The sequence below is a fragment of the Belonocnema kinseyi genome, chromosome 2 (assembly GCF_010883055.1).
Source record: "Belonocnema kinseyi isolate 2016_QV_RU_SX_M_011 chromosome 2, B_treatae_v1, whole genome shotgun sequence".
Lineage (NCBI taxonomy): Eukaryota > Metazoa > Arthropoda > Insecta > Hymenoptera > Cynipidae > Belonocnema > Belonocnema kinseyi.
Window position 1 is genome coordinate 63,497,537 of NC_046658.1, and position 19,534 is coordinate 63,517,070.

The window sequence follows — 19,534 nt, forward strand, 5'->3', positions numbered from 1 at the left end:
AGGTCCACTTCCTCCCACCCCCTTTAGAGAATGTTTGCGTATCCAGTATAACGCCTTTGGATTTCACTTAGTTTGACCCAGTTAAGGTTTTATTCATAGACATTGGCAACAGGAATTCGCTATTTGCTCTATTCAAGGACGGCTTTGTTGCTTGATAACAATCGAACAATATTCTCGAATCCATAATTTAATAACCATGTGCATGAGACCTCAATGAAAGAGAATTTTTGTTTGGAACGCAAAATTCCTTTAAGCAATTTGTAATGTCAGTACAATGTCTGTAACAATTGTCATGAAGTCTGTGTCATAGGGATATTGAATAGCTAGAAGCCCCGAGCTTGTATTGCAAATAAGACACACAACCATGCAGCTTTCAGCCTCAGATCCAAACGCCAAGTATGTGGTTTAACTTTTAATCTTAAAATTGTTAAACCTAATACAATTTCGTTCCATTGTCATTATTATTTCATATCTGTAGACTATCTGGTTCAAAATTAACTCAGGTCGAATATTAATTACTCGAAATTCCATTCAACCAAAACAGTGAACTATCTTCGGGTCAAGATGAACTAAAATTCGTGTAAATTTTCACGAAATCTGCTGTCGTAAAAGTTATTTTCTGCTTCATTTCACTGATATTTTTTTCTTTATCCTGAACTCATATGTAAATCGTGAAGTAATCTGCAACATATCTACTGATGATTCATCTTGATTATAAATTCTGAAAGACAATACAACTCAAAATCAAATCGTAACATCTATTGCAGTTGTATAGTTCTTCAACATTTTCTTAATAAGGTCACTTCTAACGAATCATCAGGACTTCTGGGCAGGTGAAATTTGGTAGTACCGTGAGAATGATTTGCGTGAGGTGATAAGGCAAGTGAAATCGCAGGTAAACCAGAGGTATATAATACGTGAGTAAAAAATTAAGGACTTTGGAAAAATAAATAAATAAGCTCTAAAGCATGTGACTCATTCTCAGTGGGGGAAAGGCACTTGCTGGCACTCAAAGGAGAATTCGGGATAGAGGGTAAGTACCGAAAAAACTCTTTGTGCTGAAAATAATGAACGTGCCGGTTTGGGTGATGTTCAGGGCGACTCGACCACCTTCATGTACGTTATCGAGTACAAGTGTCGAAGTAGAAGGCAATACCTGCAAAAGGGGAGAGATACTGAGGTACCCATTGCTCCCTGCTCTCGTCCCGACTCGGTTCGGTGGTTGTTTGTCGTTGAAACGTAAACCGCTCTCAAATGATTGTATATGAAAATGGTTGGCTTCTTAGCCGGGCACTCGCTGGTGGGGGAGAATATCCCCGAGTACGGTGGTACACCTGACCAGATATATAGAGCTAGGGCAGGGCTTCCGTTACGTACAGTCCACGTAGAGTGCTCTCAAGAACGCATCTCGCGGTTTAGCAGCGAGCATAGTAGCTTGTAGTAGTTGAAGTCTGGAGGAAAGGCGCAAATTTGATTCGTATCGAATCTCGCGAACCGGTTACTATATATAGTACAAAAAGGTACAGTGTTCGTGATTACAACTTGAATAAATCTTCGCTCAAGGGATATAGTACTGAATCAGTGAGACACGTGAGAACCCAGTCGTTTCGGCACTTCCGGTTCCCTCAGAACTTGTAACTTTGTTTTGTGGATTACATTGTGTTATCATTCAGTATTAAAATTTCGATTTGGTGTTTTCGTTTATTGGATTTATGTTTTCAAATGAGAGAAAATTTTTCGATAATATCCTAGTAACACTAATACCCCTAGCAAGGAGAATCCTGAAGAGAGACTTATCGTCTCCAATTTATACTAATTGTACAATTTTTGCAGGTACCTTTCGTGAACCAGGATGAGATTATTGGCCCAGTACTGTATTTGCATCGCTGTTTTGTTGGTCACAGTCTCAGCAAGGTCAGCTGAGACGAATCCAACCAGCAACAGCATTGATGACCAAAGTTCTAGGTCGGGTGGGGGAGGTGTCTTTGGAGACCTTCGATACGTTTACCAAGTCTACAAGGAGTGCTCAGGATCAGAGATGAGCGCTTGTCTGAAATTAAAGCTCTTATCTGCCATGGACAGGGTCTCGAGGAGTCTACAACTCAACATTGTTGAGGGAATTACTTTGGTCAAAGACGACCCTATCTCTCACGATGAGCCACCAAAGTCCCCTGAAGAAATCGAGGCTCAATTACCAAGGGCCCTTGATGACCGTGAAGATGCTCTGAACACCATGATCCTCGACAAAGTTGTTAGCTTCTTCCAAAGTCACACACTTAAGCTCAAACTTCCCAATGTTGAAGAACTCCAGAGGAGTCTCACTGATGAAGGTGAATATGGTTTAAGATAGTCTACCATTATTGCAAATAATATTGAATTGTGGTAAGAGATTTTAAAAGTAGTGCACATTAATCCGGGCGCTTATTTTGTCTATTTGTTTAAATAGTTCAGAAAAACTATGTACCACTCCAGACTTCTCAAAATCCCAAAGATTTGTACTATATTTTACGAGTAAGATTATTTTGCAAAATAACCTTGAACCATTGTTGATCCCTGAAAGTTGAAATAAAATTAAAAAAGTGTGAGAAGCAGTCTCAGACTAATGAATTTTTAAGATTTGTATCAGAAATTATTGAATAGACAGTACTTTATTTCAAATAAATGCAATTCGTTAGATTTCTGTTTGCACAATGAATACCGTTTTTCAAAGATTAGATTCAAAAAATTGTTAATTATACTCAATATATTATGTACAAGAGATTATTATTTTAAGCATGGATTTGCTTAATTAGTTTCTTTGAGTGATGTAGATCGTGTAAATTGAACATTCTTATCATTTATTGTTTAAAAAATTGTAGACACAATGATTCTAGGTTTATAAGAAACAATACTTTGAAACACCTTACTAAGAGGATTAAAACTTTTGTTAAAGAAGCATCCGATGAATCTCTTGATTTCCAATTTTGCGCATCTAATTCGATCACACAGAATTGTAAAATTGAAGAATTTTATGAAACGTAGTTGCTAACTTTTTTAGTAAAACTACAAAAGTGAAAAAACAACAGGTTACATTTAAACTTTTAAAGAAAATATATACATACGTTGCTAAACTCCTACAAAATTTTTCATTTTACAATGTGCAATTTTCACACCAATTTTAGGGCATTTTTATTTATAAAGAAAATCTGCTAACTAATGTGAGATCAACTTGGGCGCGTCATGGCCAAATCATATTATATCAATAATGTAAATTATACATGAAAATTTGAGACTTTCTCTAAAGATATTATTAAACCGAAATCTGAGACAGTTCGCACATTCCAGCTCTTGAAAAATTTAAACAATTTTAAAGATGTGTCGCTGCATGTGTAAACACTTTCTCTGAAGATGATAACGAGTTTATTTACTAATGTCGATATTTGTTTTTCAGGCCGAGGAAAGAAAAGGAAAGGTATGGGAGGACTGCTCGCCATTCCCCTGCTGATTGGAGGAACGTTGGTGCCCTTGGCGCTCGGAGCACTTGCACTTTTGGCTGGAAAAGCTTTGATTGTGAGCAAATTGGCGCTGGTTCTTGCTTCGATCATTGGTCTGAAGAAGCTGGTTTCCAGTCACGATCACGGCCACGAGGTAGTTCAAGTCTCGGGACACGGCTCAAGCGGCTGGGCGAGGTCAAGCCATGACCTTGCGTACAACGCCTACAAACCTTCTTCAGCTTAGACAACAAGATCTAAGAGACTTTACATTCTAAGACTTCTTTCTTTTCCCATCGTCTAGACTTGTCTTTCGCTGCACTGTGATTTTCATTCTTCTATTCTATTTTCACTATCACTTGGTCTACGTGTACTTCCTTCCGAACTCTCATCGACTCTTTGACTCCTCGACTGTTCTAATTCTTAACTCTGACTATCCACTCTTCCTTAATCTCATTCTGTACTTTATCTTTGCTCATTCTTCTCATCACTTGACCCTCATCTTTTTTCTTCAGTATTTATTCGTCGAGAAAAAACAAATCGTGTATCGTAATATCCCAAGAATGTATATTTATAAATATTTAATAAATTAAGCTTTTTCAAACTGACTGTCGTCTTTTCTCTATCCTATTTTCAAATGTCTAATATGGTACATAAAATTCTTGTAATAGTTGTTGGTCGGTACTTTTAGGGATAATTGTAGGTTGGAAAGAATTTCTCCAGGAAGTAGGAGTATCATGATAAAGCAAAACCGTAATTCAAGGTTGGATTTGTGCTTCGCTCAAGTATAAAAATAACAGATATCCGATTGTTTGGCAAGGGAAAAGGGGGAGGCACTATAAAGTAATTGGAGCTTGACTGATATTCATGTCGATTCAGTAGACGAAAGTAAGGGCCGGGCAAGAAATAGCTTTCGGATACGATAGTAGGTGGAAGTGGGGTAATGTTTCCTGCATAGTGGACAAGTTACGCCGACAGCTGCAAGACGGGATCGAAAGATAGTCGGACTGCGACAATCGATTTAGGATCTGGATACAGGCCAGGAGAGCAAATTAATTTTCCTTCCGTCTTGAAGTTTTCAAGGCTTGATGCAACGAAGAGAAAAGAGTCGTCTTACCTACATATAGGCTTGTTACGAGGAGGGAACAAAACTTGGCGCGAAATGCACCTTACGCACTATGCGTATGTGGTTACGCGCGTGGTTGCCGTACACATGCGTGACAGGCTCACGCACATGGATTGCGAGGAAGTAAACCAGGCCGACCAGGCCAGTCAGCATCCGTGGCCGGTGTGCCTTTCCAAGGTGTGCCTAACACTCTCTACCTGCCATGAAGAAAAAGCAGTCTTTCATGGTAACATCTCTGGTTCTTAAACTTGTCATCTGGGTGGTCTTGACAGAAAATCTGAGCTTTATTTTCTGATTTTCTCTATGGCTAAGTGAGAAATGTGGGTTTTTGTTTCCTCATTTCAGATTAGACGCTTTAAGTTTCTTTCGACTGTTTATTGAGGAGGTTTCCAAACTATACCATTTGAATCATAAAATTAAGAGTTTGCTGCTGCAGGTGAAAGCGAAAGAGAGACTTTAGAGTGTTGGAATTATTCAATTATTTTGGAGAGATTGAAATCGTTGGTAGGTTTTTTTATACTTTACAATATTCGGGCTTGATATGGAGCAAATACATATCTGAGATTACTTTCAGGTTAATTTAAGTAATTATGTGGGTACTTCGATGCGAAACATGAGGAGGAATTAATACGTAAAATTTCTTTAAATATTTCATGATCTTATGAGTTTCTAAAACTGTATTGAGTAAATCTTTAAGCGGGTAATGGATTAAAATAATTATAAGAGGCGCATATTAAACTTCAAATACCGTGTAAAGCAAGAAATAATTGATAATTTAAGATCTAAGAAAATTTTCATTGAATTTCCATAATTGATCAGACAATTAGTCATTTTTACACTTTTCATTGTCATTGAAGTTTGATTGCATCAATTTTCAGTAGATTTTATTTACTTTTTAAAATTAGTTCGAGATAATTAGATTATGTATTTTGGAAAATGGCGAAAGCTTTGACTGAGCACAACAAAAAACAATAATGGATATTTTTATTTGCGCGGTTACACCTTAAAATTAAGTTTAAATGCATATATAAACTTGAATTCCGCAAAAAATTGTCTCTATTCAAGAATGTCACTTTGTGAATTTCAGGATTTATTCACACGTTTTCATAAATCCAAATACAGTGAAACTCTTCTATAGCGCCGATTTTGGGGCTGTCGATGGGTGGGAATTAACTCATTATAGCCCACTCCGCTTTTGTTTATTCACGCCTTAGTGCTCGCCTGATTGACAGTCGTAGACCCGCGCACGCTGCACAGCTCCCTTTATACCTACCTGCGACGCGCCGTCAATTCTTGGAAAGGCTATAGAAGGGAGGGCTATTGAAGTGCCTCACTGCGTATGAATGCAGATAAATTTTTGGTTGATTTAATTTCATTTAAAAATTTAAGATCAAACAAGTAATAAGGTTTAACGATTTTCAGCATTCTTTTTTATTCTGAGATGCTCTCAAAAAGTGTTTTGAAGAGAAAATTAAAAACAAAGTTTTTATCGTCAAAATAGTTTTTTCTTTTATTACTGTTATGGAACCTATTCCTGAAACTAAACAAAAACAAACTAAACTTTTTTCCTGAAATACATATAATAATGCAAATTTATTTGCTTTATTCCAATTTCTATCGGACTCCAACGCCAGGTTCCATCAATCATAATTCCGTCAAGAAATAAAGTAATACCCATCCCATACTATCCTCCAAGGTAAAAAGATACGTAAGTGGCTTTGTGGTTTAGGGTTATTCTCTTCAACGTGGTAATGGAAAAGTCGACCTAAGCGACAATGTTAGTTATGTATCTGTCTTTTTAGTTTGCATATTTCCAATATGTCAACGAGGCCTTTGGTCAAAACTAGCTTAGCTTCATTGTTGATGAAATAAAATTAATATCTTTATTAAAAAATCTCTTAAACCACTTTTTACCTCGTTAGAAACAAGCAAATGACAAAAATAAGATATCTCATACATATATTATCTGAATTCCATATGATTTTCTTCGAACATTTCTCGAACTTCTTGAGAACCGAGATCCATATAATTAAATGCAAGAATATTTCGACACTCTTGAGAATGACCCGAAGGCCACATAAGAATTCGTCGTGGTGACTCAGTGCCGAATTCATTAAAAAATGTATACCGTTATTAGCTCTCATGTGCACTTACCAACCTCTAAACTTCTCGGATTTGTAGAATCCTAGACATTTTTTGAGATTCAGACTTAAAATAAAAATGAAATGCTACTAAATTAAGAGAAATTAAAGTACTTTCCTAACATTGTAAAGATAATTGAATATTAACAGTAGGATAATTAAATACTGCTACTGCAAAATTAGCAAAATAATAATAAAAATGCAGATATGGATAAGGTGTAAAAATGGAGAGCCGTTATAGTTATATCATCGTTTGTGACCGTTTATTCATTCACCTTTTTACGTATGTTGTAAGAATCGGTCGTAGACTTTCAGTCGCCAGACTCTCTCCAAATATCTTGCTTTACTGTCCTAAAAAAAGGAAGTGCCTTCCACTGGTATAATCGAACAAATGAGGAATCACAGTAATTGCATTTGTTCTCTAATCCTTGTATTCTAGTTAATAGCAACCATTTCACACCAGCCCGCCTTCTAAGCGATCTTGCTAACCTACCTACGCTTCTTCATAGCACGCAAGTTTTAATACTACGGATATTACAACCTACAATAATAATTGTCGTCTCATTTCACCATTTAAAGACACCACCACCATCTACAGTTACGTAGTTTAAATTTAACGAGCTTGCAGGTACTCACACACTCGTTAGAATTTGCTTTTGATTTAATGCATACCGAACAATAAATCTGATGTGGTATTTGTATCTATGCTTGGTTCAACAACCTGGAATCAATAATTAAAAAATAATTCACTCAGTCACAAATGAACATGGTATAAAAAGATCCAAAGTATGTCGTAAATATGTCAAGTCACATGACATAAAGGTAAACTCTAAGGACCTATTTAGTATGTCCCGCTGCCTTCTGGCTTATTTCTGAAATTCAATCAGTATTTTAAATTTAGTTTAATTAGAGAATAAACTTTGTAAAACACATAAAATACATATGGATGAATTTAAATGGACTTCGGAATTCGACGCCGGTAATCTTTGCGTTTTAAACTTGGTAATTATAATGTATTGTTGTAAACAGATGCTTTAGAAGTTTTTTTAATGTGTACTGAGGGCTGTGGTCACCAATAATATTCATCGGCTGTTTTTTAATCTGAATTTTTGTTTGACATGCAAATAAAGATAACTTGAGATATTTCACATTCATGAAATAAATTGATTTTAAATGTTTCTTTTAAAAATATTAAAATAATATTGTATAAAGATATACCTTAAAAATCTTCACATATAAATTTAATATCATAGTCCCTAACAGAATGAAATTCATAAAGTACGTCGCTCTGAATTTATGAGAATACTTTAACATTTTACACATTATTTGGTAAAATTATCCTAAGGCACATGCAGGTCACCGGGCAAAAGAACTGAAAGGCCAAAATTCGAAATACACAACAGACACAAAAAAAGTCTAGCTTTAATGCTGAATAAAAAACAAAAATTGAGTAATTTTTAAACTGTATAATAGTCACTTCTATAGTATTGAGGTTCAAAGGAAAATTATAGATTTAATTTAGGCAACCAATTTTTTCAATTAACATTTTATTGAATCTTATATCGTTTTTCCCAAAATTAATTTTGTAATTTATTGTTATTTTCTACGATTAAAACAAAAAATACTCATCCTTTTAAAAATGGTTTCTTATGTGTATCATTTTTGAGTAAACAATTTTTTTTATTTCGTTTGATATGTACCTTGTGTCGGTCTTTCGAAAATTTATCTTTTTATTTTAATTATTATTTTTTGCGATTAAAGCCAAAGCTACGCGACCTTTAAAACATCATTAATCATAAATTTGTAGATCTTTTTTTGGTTGAACAATTTTTTCCTATTAATTTTTTTTCATAATAAATCACTTTAAATATTTTTTAAGTTTCGTGTACAGGGTTTTGAAACAAAATAATTATTTGTGTAATACGTAGACGGGCACGACTGTTCCTTAACAGAAGCGAGCGATGAACTAATAATTACATGTTTTTTTATCACGGCGAGCATGAAATATTTTCACTTACATTCATTGACTTTAGAATTAAAACAGAACGGAATCACTGAATTATCTCACCTTCTCAAATAGATTCTTATTTGATTTATTGTGATCTAATTACTAAAAATAATTTAATAAAATACATAGGATATTTTCTAAAATTACTCGTATTGTTGAGCAACAACATTACAATCTGTTTAATTATTATCATTAAAAAGTGTAAGAAATATTTTTTCTATCTCCGCTAACTTTCTTTATAATATCAATCCATATTTTCTTAGATTAAATGAATAAGAGTTTAGAAAGATTGTCCATATACTGGCTGAAAGGACGTCATTCAAAAAGTGAGAGTTCTTCGGTTACATGTAAAGCAGTCATTGACTGTAATACTATTAGAATAATTTGAAGTTTAGAAACTCAAATCTCACACTTTCGAAAATGTATCCTAGTATTGAATACTTAATTCTAGACTATTTTTAAATTCGATACCAGTTAACATGAAACTATCATGCTTCAACCTCTTAGCTTCAATTATGCTGCAAACTTTAAAAATTCGTTGACATAAATTTGCCCAGGCGCTTATTTCGGCCAGGTGATTACTATCCATTTCATAAATCCGGTCAGTCAACTTTCTCGTTGAATGATTATCTGAGAAGATTTTCATGTGGACTCAAAAGGGACCATCGAGCATTTTCGTACCAAACTGGTAAAAATTAACTTTACTGAATGAAAATGTCGATTTTTGAGGTAAGCATCTATTAATTGAGTTTTAGCGCATGAGGGAGAATGAGAATTTGCATGAATACAAAGAATTGAAGATTTTTTTTAAATAGTTACAGAAGGTAGATGCTTATTACACTAAGGGATTGTAACAAAACAACGTCACGCTATTTTGAAAACTGTTCCCATCCCTTTTCTTCTGCGTAACAGATCAGTATACGAAGTTTGATTTTAGTCAAAATTTTTCTTTATTTAATTTAATAAAAGCTTAAAATAAAACAAAAAATATACAATCATAAAATTTTGATAGACATTACAGCCCTAAATGCTCCAAAACAAATGAAAAAAATGGTTTTGCATTCAAATAAGGGAATAAATTCTTTTAAACAAAATTAACGTATAGGTACAATATTGAATTCAGTATAAAAATCACATGAGTTCAACAAGCAAACAAAAATCATTTTAGACCGAATAGCTGAATTAAGAAACCAAATAATTAAACTTTACAACAAACGAGACGAATTTTCAACAAAATAATTGACTTTCTCACGAAATAGTTGAATTTTTAAATAACAAAAATGAACTTTCAAACAAATGGTACAATTTCAATACAGAAGAAGATTACAATTTACCAACATATAGTTCCACTTTCAAATTAAATTAGTACAGTTTTAATCCAAAGACGAATTTTTAGAATAGAGTTCAGGTTTTGAAGAAGAGATTTTTCGACCAAAAAATTTAACTTTTGATTAAAATAGTGCAATTTTTGACAAAATTGTTGAGTTTTCAACAACAAAATGAGCTTTGAACAAAAAAGTTCCATATTTGAACAATTAATTGCGTTTTTAATGAAAAGGATCATTCTAAAAAAAATGCAATTGATATTAGTTGATATTTGAACCAAAATAATTTTTATTTTAAATAAAAAACAAATGAATTCAACTAAAAAGGCAAAGCTTTTACAAAACAGTTAAATTATCTGCCCAAAAGTATAAAATTTCGACCAAACAGTAAATTTTAACCAAAGGGTTGAATTTTCTACCAAAATAATAGAATTTTCTATGCAAGAAGACGCATTTACAGACGAAAAAAATAAAGTTTTTAGGCCAAATATTATTTTTAATAAAAAAAAAAATTCAATCATTTCACAAATACAGTAAAACCCTTTGAAACCCCTCCCTTTTATAGCTCTTCCTAGAATTGACGCCGTGCTGCAGGTAGATGTAACAAGAGCTGCGCGGGGTGCACGGGGCCTGCGGCTGTCCCTCAGGCGTGCTCTCAACCGTGAACAAACAAGAGCGAATCGGGCTATAATGAGTTAGTTCCCACCCACCGTCAGGCCCAAAATCAGCGCTATAGAAGAGTTTCACTGTATTACCAAACATTTCAAGGATATTTCGCAAATATTAAAGAAATATTTTTTGATAAATTTCAAAGACTTCACAAAGATTTCTTAAAGAATTTAAAGATCTCGCACAGATGTCGGGTAGTCCTAAAAAGTTTTACAAATATTTGTATCATTACATAAAGCTTTCGGATAGATTTCAAAGATTGAATAAGGATTTTAATGATTTTCTAAAAATTGCACAAAGATTTGGGAAAGTTTTCAGATAGATTCAAAATATTTTTTAAGGTCATAAATAATTTCGTAAAGATTTGAATAATTTCACAAATATTCACAAATATTTCAAAAATACTTCAAATATCTAACAAAGACTAAATATCTAACTGATCAAAGATTTCAATGATTTCCCAAAGATTTGACAAATATTTCGAAAAGATTTTATAAATATTTTAAAGATTTGGCAAAGATTTTGGATAGATATAAAAGATTTCATAAAAATTTTAATGGTTTCTCAAAGATTTTAAAGATTTCGCACAGGTTTCGTGTAGATGTAAAAGATTTCACCAAAACTTTTATCATTTCACAAAGCTTTCAGATAGACTTAATAGACCAAACAAGGATTTTCTATAATTTTAAGAAGATTTGGCAAATTTTACAGATAGATTCGAAAGATTTCTCAAGGGCATAAATGAGTTCCCAAAGATTTCAAAAAGATTTAAATAATTTTACAAATATTACCAAATAATTAAAAAACATTTCAAATGTTTCGAAATATTTCGAAGATTTCAATGATTTCCGAAAGATGTTGGATGTATTTAAAAGACTTCACAAATGCTTCAATTATTTCACAAAGCCTTCAGATGGATTTAAAAGATTTTAACGTTTTCCCAAAGACTTTAATAATTTCCCAAATATTTCCAAAATATTACCAGATATTTAAAAAATATTTCAAATATTTTTCAAAGATTGCACAAAGATTTGAATGATTTCCCAAAAATTTCGAAAGATTTCGGATGGATTTAAAAGATTGGGTGAAGACTCTGATGATTTCCCAAAGAATTCACAAATATTTCAATAATTTCACGAATAAAACCAAATATTTCAAAAATATTTCAAATATTTTCAAAGTTATTATAAAGATTTGAATAGAGTTAATGATTATTCACATTCTAGCGAAAAAAAATTTAAACAAAGTGGCTTCAATATGCGGAAGAAATAAAATTTTGTAATAAAAAGTTAAAGCGGGGTATCGGGTAAAGAGCGCGAAGTCTTTATTTGAGAGCTTTGCTTGTAAAAAAATGACTATGTTTCATTTTTTCAAGTATATCAAAAAATTTTTATTCGCATTCATATTTTTTATCTGTGATGTCACATTCTGCTTCAACCCTTCTCCCCATTGTCACAAATTATCATAGAACCTGTTTACCTCTTCCTTCTTGAAGTGACGTAGTTTTTGAACGGTTCCTACATCAAATAAATTATTTGCAGCTAATTTTCTATGTGTCCTACATATTAATAATGCATGCGATACTTTTTCTGGAATATTAATTTTATTACGTTATAAAACTTAGTAATACACAACATTTTTAAAGCCTCTAAAATGTTTGCAACACTATCTTAATATTTCATTTCAGTTTCACTGAGAAGTAAATTGCCCAGTGTGAACTGCGCTCCCATAAATTAGGCATTTTCAATAATTATAATGTTCCTTTCTCCTTACTTTCTACAGGAACGACTGTCAGCATCACCGCTTCTTGATCTTGCATGTGTAATTGTGTATGTAAAATATTAATCTTTGTGCAACCAATTATCCATAAGAGGAAAAAAAATACTTGAGGCAAGTCCAAGTAATTGTGAGAATAATTTAAGTAAAATAAAATAATGTCTGAGATATAAAAAGAAGAAGAAGAAGGAGAAAGAGGAGGAGGAGGATGATCTTGGAACGCGGTACAGAGCCTGCGCTTCCAGGGGGCCTTGACCTGACCTCGATCCTCTGAGTCGAGTTCACTCTCGCCGGCGTCGTGGAGAGGAAAGTGTTCCATCACTATAGCTACTTGGAGCACGTTCTTTATTGAATTCACCTCAAGCATTAGCTTTTTGGTTAACCTCTTCATTTGGTGTTTTTTCTACAGAAAGAACTTGCCTGAAAATTCTTCTTGTGATGTTTAGATTTTGCACCATACCTTTACTAAAATTTGATGGTCTTCAGCATGCGAAAACGTCAGGTTTAAATTTCCACCAAGAGAATCGTCGGTTAGGAGAAAGTCTGTCGCGTATCAGGGTTCTTTCTTTTGCGCGAGTTCTTTGGTATGGCATATCGTATGCATATTTTAAAACGTTTCTTTTTTTTCTTCTTCTAACCAGGAGACTTCGGGGTCATCGTAAGGCGCGGCCATCCTCTCCAGGGAGGTCTGGCTCAGACCCAACTCGCACACACCGATCACCAACGCACGCACATTCTACAAAAACCGTTAAACGCTCGGTGCGACATCCAATGGATTAAATTAATTTACACGATTTCCTGACATCATAGCCCAGCATCATTTTTTAGCGCGATATAGTAATTAAAGTTTGGATCCGTGCGGTTATTTGGATTAAGTCCGAAAATTTGAGGTTGTCCGTTAGTCAAAATAATTTGAAAATTTTAAGTTATTATTATGAAAAAAAAATTGTCCACAAATTATTTTGAGGCTTGTGAATTAACAAATTCTTTTGCTCACACGAAAATGCCTACAAATATACTCAGCTAAAAAAGTGGCGTTCTAAACGGCATACGTTCACTCGAAACTCGGGATGACTAATAAAATATTTTTTATAAACTTGGATATTTGTTCCGAATTTTTGGGACGGCTTGCCCATCCCCATGTTCAACTCCACCATTTTTTCGGGACGATAAGGCCCAACCTTGTTTAATTATTTATTTTTGGGAATTCTCGAGTTTGGATATTTTATAATTCGGTAATTTGAGGTCGGGAGTTTTATTATTCGGGAATTCTCCAATTGTGGAATTGCATTAATTGGGAATTTTATTTTTGCGTAATTTTATTTTTGCGTAATTTTATTTTTTGGGATTTTTCAGTCATCCCGTTCATATAATATCTTTGGCAAGTGTCAAAAGTAGCAGAAAATGGCAAATAACCTGATAGTAAACATCATATTGAATCTAAAAGCACTATAGAACGTTATATACCAGGTGGAACTTTGAGGCAACTTTTGATTCAGAAAATGTCTTTTACTATAAATTTCTCAAGGGAGAGGATTCAAAACCGAGCTAATGTTTGGATTTATTACTTATATCGTATTAATTTCTGACCACTCTAATAAATAACAACAATTGCGTTTTTAGATCCACAATATAATGAACGTGCTTTTCAGAACGACTCTTTAAAAAACAGTAAGAACAACAAGAAAAAACAGTTTCTTTATTTCATATTGCTCTTCAATATCATAAAAGAACTATTTTGAATATAATGAAATTGGGTAAAAAGTTTGTTTAACTCATCTTTATTATGAAGAATACGTCTTCGGTTAGTAAATTTCAAGTTGGTTTTTGGCCACTTTTGGTGGCCCCGCAGCCCACTGCAGATCAGAGTAAAAATGTTAAAACTAATCGAATTGTTTAAGATGAGGAAAAATAATCATTACTCACTTTTTCGGAAAATGTTCAATATTAGGAATCTGAGATTTCTTCAGTTCGAACCAGTAAAACATGTTATAATTTTTGTTTCATAGGTAACAAATTATTCATGCTGTTTAAAACGTTCCAAAATTGTGAAAAGAAAAAAATTCCTAAATTATGAAAATCCCTTTTCTAAAATAAAAAATGACATATTTCTCTGAGTTGATATAATGAAAATTTTAGGTGCAACATATTTAAGCCTTCCCAAAATTTTGTAATATATATTAATTCAAGAAACCTTGTATTTTGCCCCTTAAAACAAATTATAAATTAAGCAAACATTTTTTTTTTTAATTTTTAGTTTTCTATTATTGCTTACTACTGAAAACTATACGTGAAAAAAATTATTTATAATTGTCGAACCAATATGAAAAATTCTTCTGCATTCTTAAATAAGAACAAAGTACAAAGGATATTAACCAATTTGAAAAAAAATCACTTTCTTTGGACACTAATCCACAAATTTATTTCCCTGAACTTAAATGATTGGACTAATATTAGAATTTTTACTTAGACCTATTAGAGAGTGTGTTTAGTCATAAATTTCAATTAAATAAATCAGACGCAAGAAAGATTTAAAAAAATTGCAAAAACTTTCGAAAAAAAATGCAGGAGAAAATTAAAATATGCATGATGGAAAAATTTTTTGTCACATGAAAAATCTCGTATAACCTTTTTTTTTAATTCTGGGAAAAGTGGTGAATAAATTTTGAAATCAGTTGTTGCAATTATTTTTAATGCATTTGTATAGGTAAAGGAATTCAGTTGAAGCAATGTTTAAATCATGTAATTGGGATATACTCGTATGAACACAAAATTTTGGCATTTTCATTTTTAATGCCTTCATCAAACAACGACTTTATACGACACATCATCCGTAATTTCACTCATATTTCAAAGTAATGATCTTAAATCTGAGCCATTTCAAGGAATATCAAACTATAGTTATTTAGGTTTTGAAGTTACGGTCACAAAAAAAACGTATTCCGCAATAATACATAAGATGCATAATACAGAGAATGCAACTTCAGAAAGTAGGTTTTATATTTTTAAATCAAAATGATTGGAAAATATTACCCAAACAATTATTCATGTATAAAATAATTTTTTTTGAATAAGGCAATAAGAATAACGTAAAAAGAAGAATTTAACTAAATGAATGATGAACGTACTCATAGTCCATAATTATAATGGAACTATGAAAAATAAGATAGATAAATAAAGTAGTTAAATGATGAAAATACAATTTTAGATTCAAAGAAAGCAACGAAGCTTAAAAAATTAAAACAAAATTCTCCTTAATTAATATATAATTTAGAAGAAAAGAGTGTTTTTATCTCTTTCAATAAATATTATCGTTCTGTATGTCCTATTTGAAAAAATGAAAGTTTCTTAACTACTTTGGTTTTTTTATTCTCGTATAACTTTGATTTCACAAATTTAACAAATATAATATCTCAGTTTATATCAGACCTAAGCACAGAAATTGAAGTATTGCAACCGATGAACATATATAAAATAAAGAAACCATGCGAGAGCCATTTTTTATTGATATAAAATCCCTTTTATTCCAGTAACTTCTTAGTACCAGTAACTTTTTAAATAATATTTATTTTTTCGGTAACTTTATCGATACAAGTAACCTTCATGGTATAAGTGATTTTTTTGACATTATATCTTTATTTTATAATACCAATTAAATTATTGATAGCAGTAATTTTATTGGAATCAGCAGCAACTTCACTGATACCATTCACTTTGCTGGTATCAGTACGTATGTACGTATATCTATACCAGTGAATTTGTTGGTATTAGTAAACTCATAGAAATGAAACTACCCACTAAAATTGGACCTTTCCTTGGATTTCACGTCAAATGCTCCAAGCAGACTCTCAGGGAACTTCAGTTTCAGACAACCAAGGATTTTTAGGTCAGTCCCGCATTCCTCAAGTGCCATCCTATTCTGCAAAAATTTCACCGTTTTCGTCATGAATTAAATAAGATCCATTCAGCAAAACAGGATTTCTAGGAGTGATAAAACTTCAGAAGAAATGACACCGATGGTAATAGAATAAGCGGCAACTGTATATATTTATATAGGTGGAGACAAATTCCTTTCACGTGGCAGCAATTAGCAACTATGTCAAATGTCAATTTTCCATGCAAAATTTCAAAACTTAGATATATGTTCTTTATATCTAATAATTAGCAATAAACGCTCCAGTCAACAATCAATTACAATAATATATTCTCTTCTTTCCGAACACTTGGAATATCTTAAATTCATTTCCTCAAGATCTTACAGCTATGAAAGAAGTTGTAACCTAAAGATGATTAGTCGATAAAAATTATAAATGATCCTCAAACTAAATAGGTCAAAAATGGAAACGGAATAATTTAAAGTTATCTCCAAACTTGAAAGCAGAGGCCAAGTACATAATTTTTCTTGGAGATACTGGATTTTGTGTCAGTAGTCTCTTATAATAACTTTTAGTGACAAAACTTGATACCTTGATACTGAAACCGTGGAAGATGAAATCGTGGGAAGGCGGAATTGGGAAGAAGCATATGTGGCTCGAGGGGCCCTTTGGGGAAAGTCTCTGAGGGGGAGGGCCGATGTTCCTAAGCCAACGAGATGAATTCGGTGCCTTTGACCGATACATCTCCCGTCCCACCTGCGATCTGAACCGAATGGACACGAAAAAGAAGAAGAAGCATATAGCGTGTGTGCTCTATAATTGTGTGCACGCACGTGCGTTTACACCAACATCCTTTTACACACAATACACGTATTGACGGATTCACATGACTCGTAAACCAGTGACACACACTGGGGCAAGGCACACACTTTTGCAGCTTCTCGAATGGGCCAACACCCGTCTTATGTACACACGAAAGACTATGTAGGCATGGATGGACGGGCTGATGGTCAAGCAAGTACGACACACGACGAACGGCACTCAAGAACCAATAGGTGAGAGTGGGGACCATCAAAATTTCAAAAACGTACGCGGGCCCCTTTCGCGCCGAGGATAAAAGGCAGCATCGTGATTCTTTCGGCCAGTGTCGATACGATCGTCGTCGTTCAAGCAGCAAAAAATCTGCCTGGATAAGTTTACTGTGGTGCTCAGGAGCCAATTCAGTGCTAAATTATCTGTGGGGTTAAGAAGTGCTCCTGCGGAAAAGTAGTATCGAGTTGCATCATGTTGAAATTCGTAGTGGTTCTCGCCCTTGCCGCGGCTGCTTTTGCGGCTCCAGCCTCCCAGGAGGTCCATCAACCCTCTTTGTTGGAGGAAGCTGTTGACGTTTACTCTTCCTGTGCTGATGAGGCCGACCTCACGGTGTGCCTTAAGCTCAAGGCCCTCCATTTCGTCGACAGGGCTGTTCGTTCCGCGGAATTCAACATCGTCGATGGTCTCAGGATCATCCAGACCGATGAAGCTAAGAACAGGTAAGGATACCTGGAGTACGCGTTGCGGATAATACGCCGGGAAAGTGAATTTCAGTGAGATTGCAGCGTGTGTAATCAAGTGAATGAGGATTATCAGAAAATCGGGGATTACGTTTTGTGCAATATGAACTGCTACTTTATTCAGTCTTCATATTTTTATAGATCTAGTGTAATTTGGAGTTGAATTCTTATTGTTTTAATTTATGACGAACATAGTCAACATAGTTAATAAAAAACGAAAGTTTAATAAGATTTTTATAGTTGGGGATTTATACTTCGTTGGGACAACATTTTGGAATATATGTCTAATTCCTTTTTATTTTTCCAGTCGTGCTAATAATGCCAGGTCCCTCAATGATATCGAAGCATCTTTGCCCGCTGAACCTGAAGCCAGAGAAGCTGCAGTTGACAGCGCTCTTCTTGACAGAACTTCCAAGTTCCTAAGCACCCATACCGTCGAACTAAGCCTTGCTGACGAATCCCGATCCCTCGATGAATGTAAGAATCAATTCTGTAATATAGAACATCAAAATTTCATTTCATTTTCGTGTATCATTAATTTATTTTAGTTTAAAATCTGATTGACAAATCAGATCAATAATACAGAGGGCACTTTGCAAAATACTTATACCATCCGTTATTTTCAGCTCGTGGCAAGAAGAAGAAGATCGTCAAATCCCTGTTGCCAATCCTCCTCCTCTTGAAATTGAAGGCTGCAGCTCTCATCCCCATTGCTCTTGGAGCCCTAGCTCTCCTCGCTTTCAAGGCTCTCGTCCTCGGTAAAATCGCTCTCGTCATCAGTGGAGTTTTGGGACTCCAAAAATTGTTGGCCTCCAAGCAACAGAACTACGACGTTGTAGCTCACCCAGTCCACCATGAGGAGCACCATGACCATGGATGGGCAAGATCAGCTGGGGACCTTGCATACAATGCATACAAACCAACAAACTAGATTTAGATATAATCAGAAAAATTCCTTCTGTACATCCTCGTACCTCCTTGCGCCATAAGGTGGTCGAGGGATCATCGAGAGTATCGTGACCAAGCTAATGATGGATGTCTCCAAAAACACCCCAATGAAGCTCTCGACTCAGGGACAGGCTAAAGGACTTTAAGTCTCTTGATTCTTGAATAATGAATCTTGAATATATAACCTTGATTCATGATTCCTGATTCAGGAAACTATAATCCTTATGAAGACAGTGACAGTGACTTTACAATTTTACAACGGACAGTGTTTTACAGACGTTGGCATTACGACAGAGACTATGAGACTAGTTTATGTAAGAATTATTTATTTTTGACGAAGAGACTTTTCGTGGTGGGAGATCAGACTGAAGTGGTCACGACTCTATCATTCGTGCAGCATCCCTCCGGCATCATCGGGCCAGATCTGATCTAATGGATCTTTGTTATTCATGAAATCCTTGTGAATCACATCCCGAACGGTTCTTAGTCAGAAGTGCACGGCTCACAGATTTATCCAATGATTATTTATGTCGACCATGTCGAATCCATGTAACTTATACTATTTATAAATAAATGTTAATTTTATAAAAAAAATTGTGTAATCTCTCATTGTCTTATCCTGCTTCACTTTGGTAGTTTAAGT

At 34.0% G+C, this 19,534-nt stretch overlaps 1 protein-coding gene across 1 annotated transcript; it reads left to right on the forward strand.

Annotated features, from left to right (window-relative positions):
• The first annotated feature begins 1,362 nt into the window (after positions 1–1,362).
• Positions 1,363–19,485, forward strand: LOC117182691. The gene is made up of 7 exons (XM_033375795.1): positions 1,363–1,520; positions 1,834–2,330; positions 3,431–3,716; positions 17,293–17,445; positions 17,620–17,922; positions 18,251–18,420; positions 18,570–19,485. Exons 2-7 carry the CDS (start codon positions 1,853–1,855, stop codon positions 18,872–18,874), a joined length of 1,695 nt encoding a protein of 564 aa, XP_033231686.1. The 5' UTR covers positions 1,363–1,520; positions 1,834–1,852; the 3' UTR covers positions 18,875–19,485.
• The last annotated feature ends 49 nt before the right edge of the window (positions 19,486–19,534 follow it).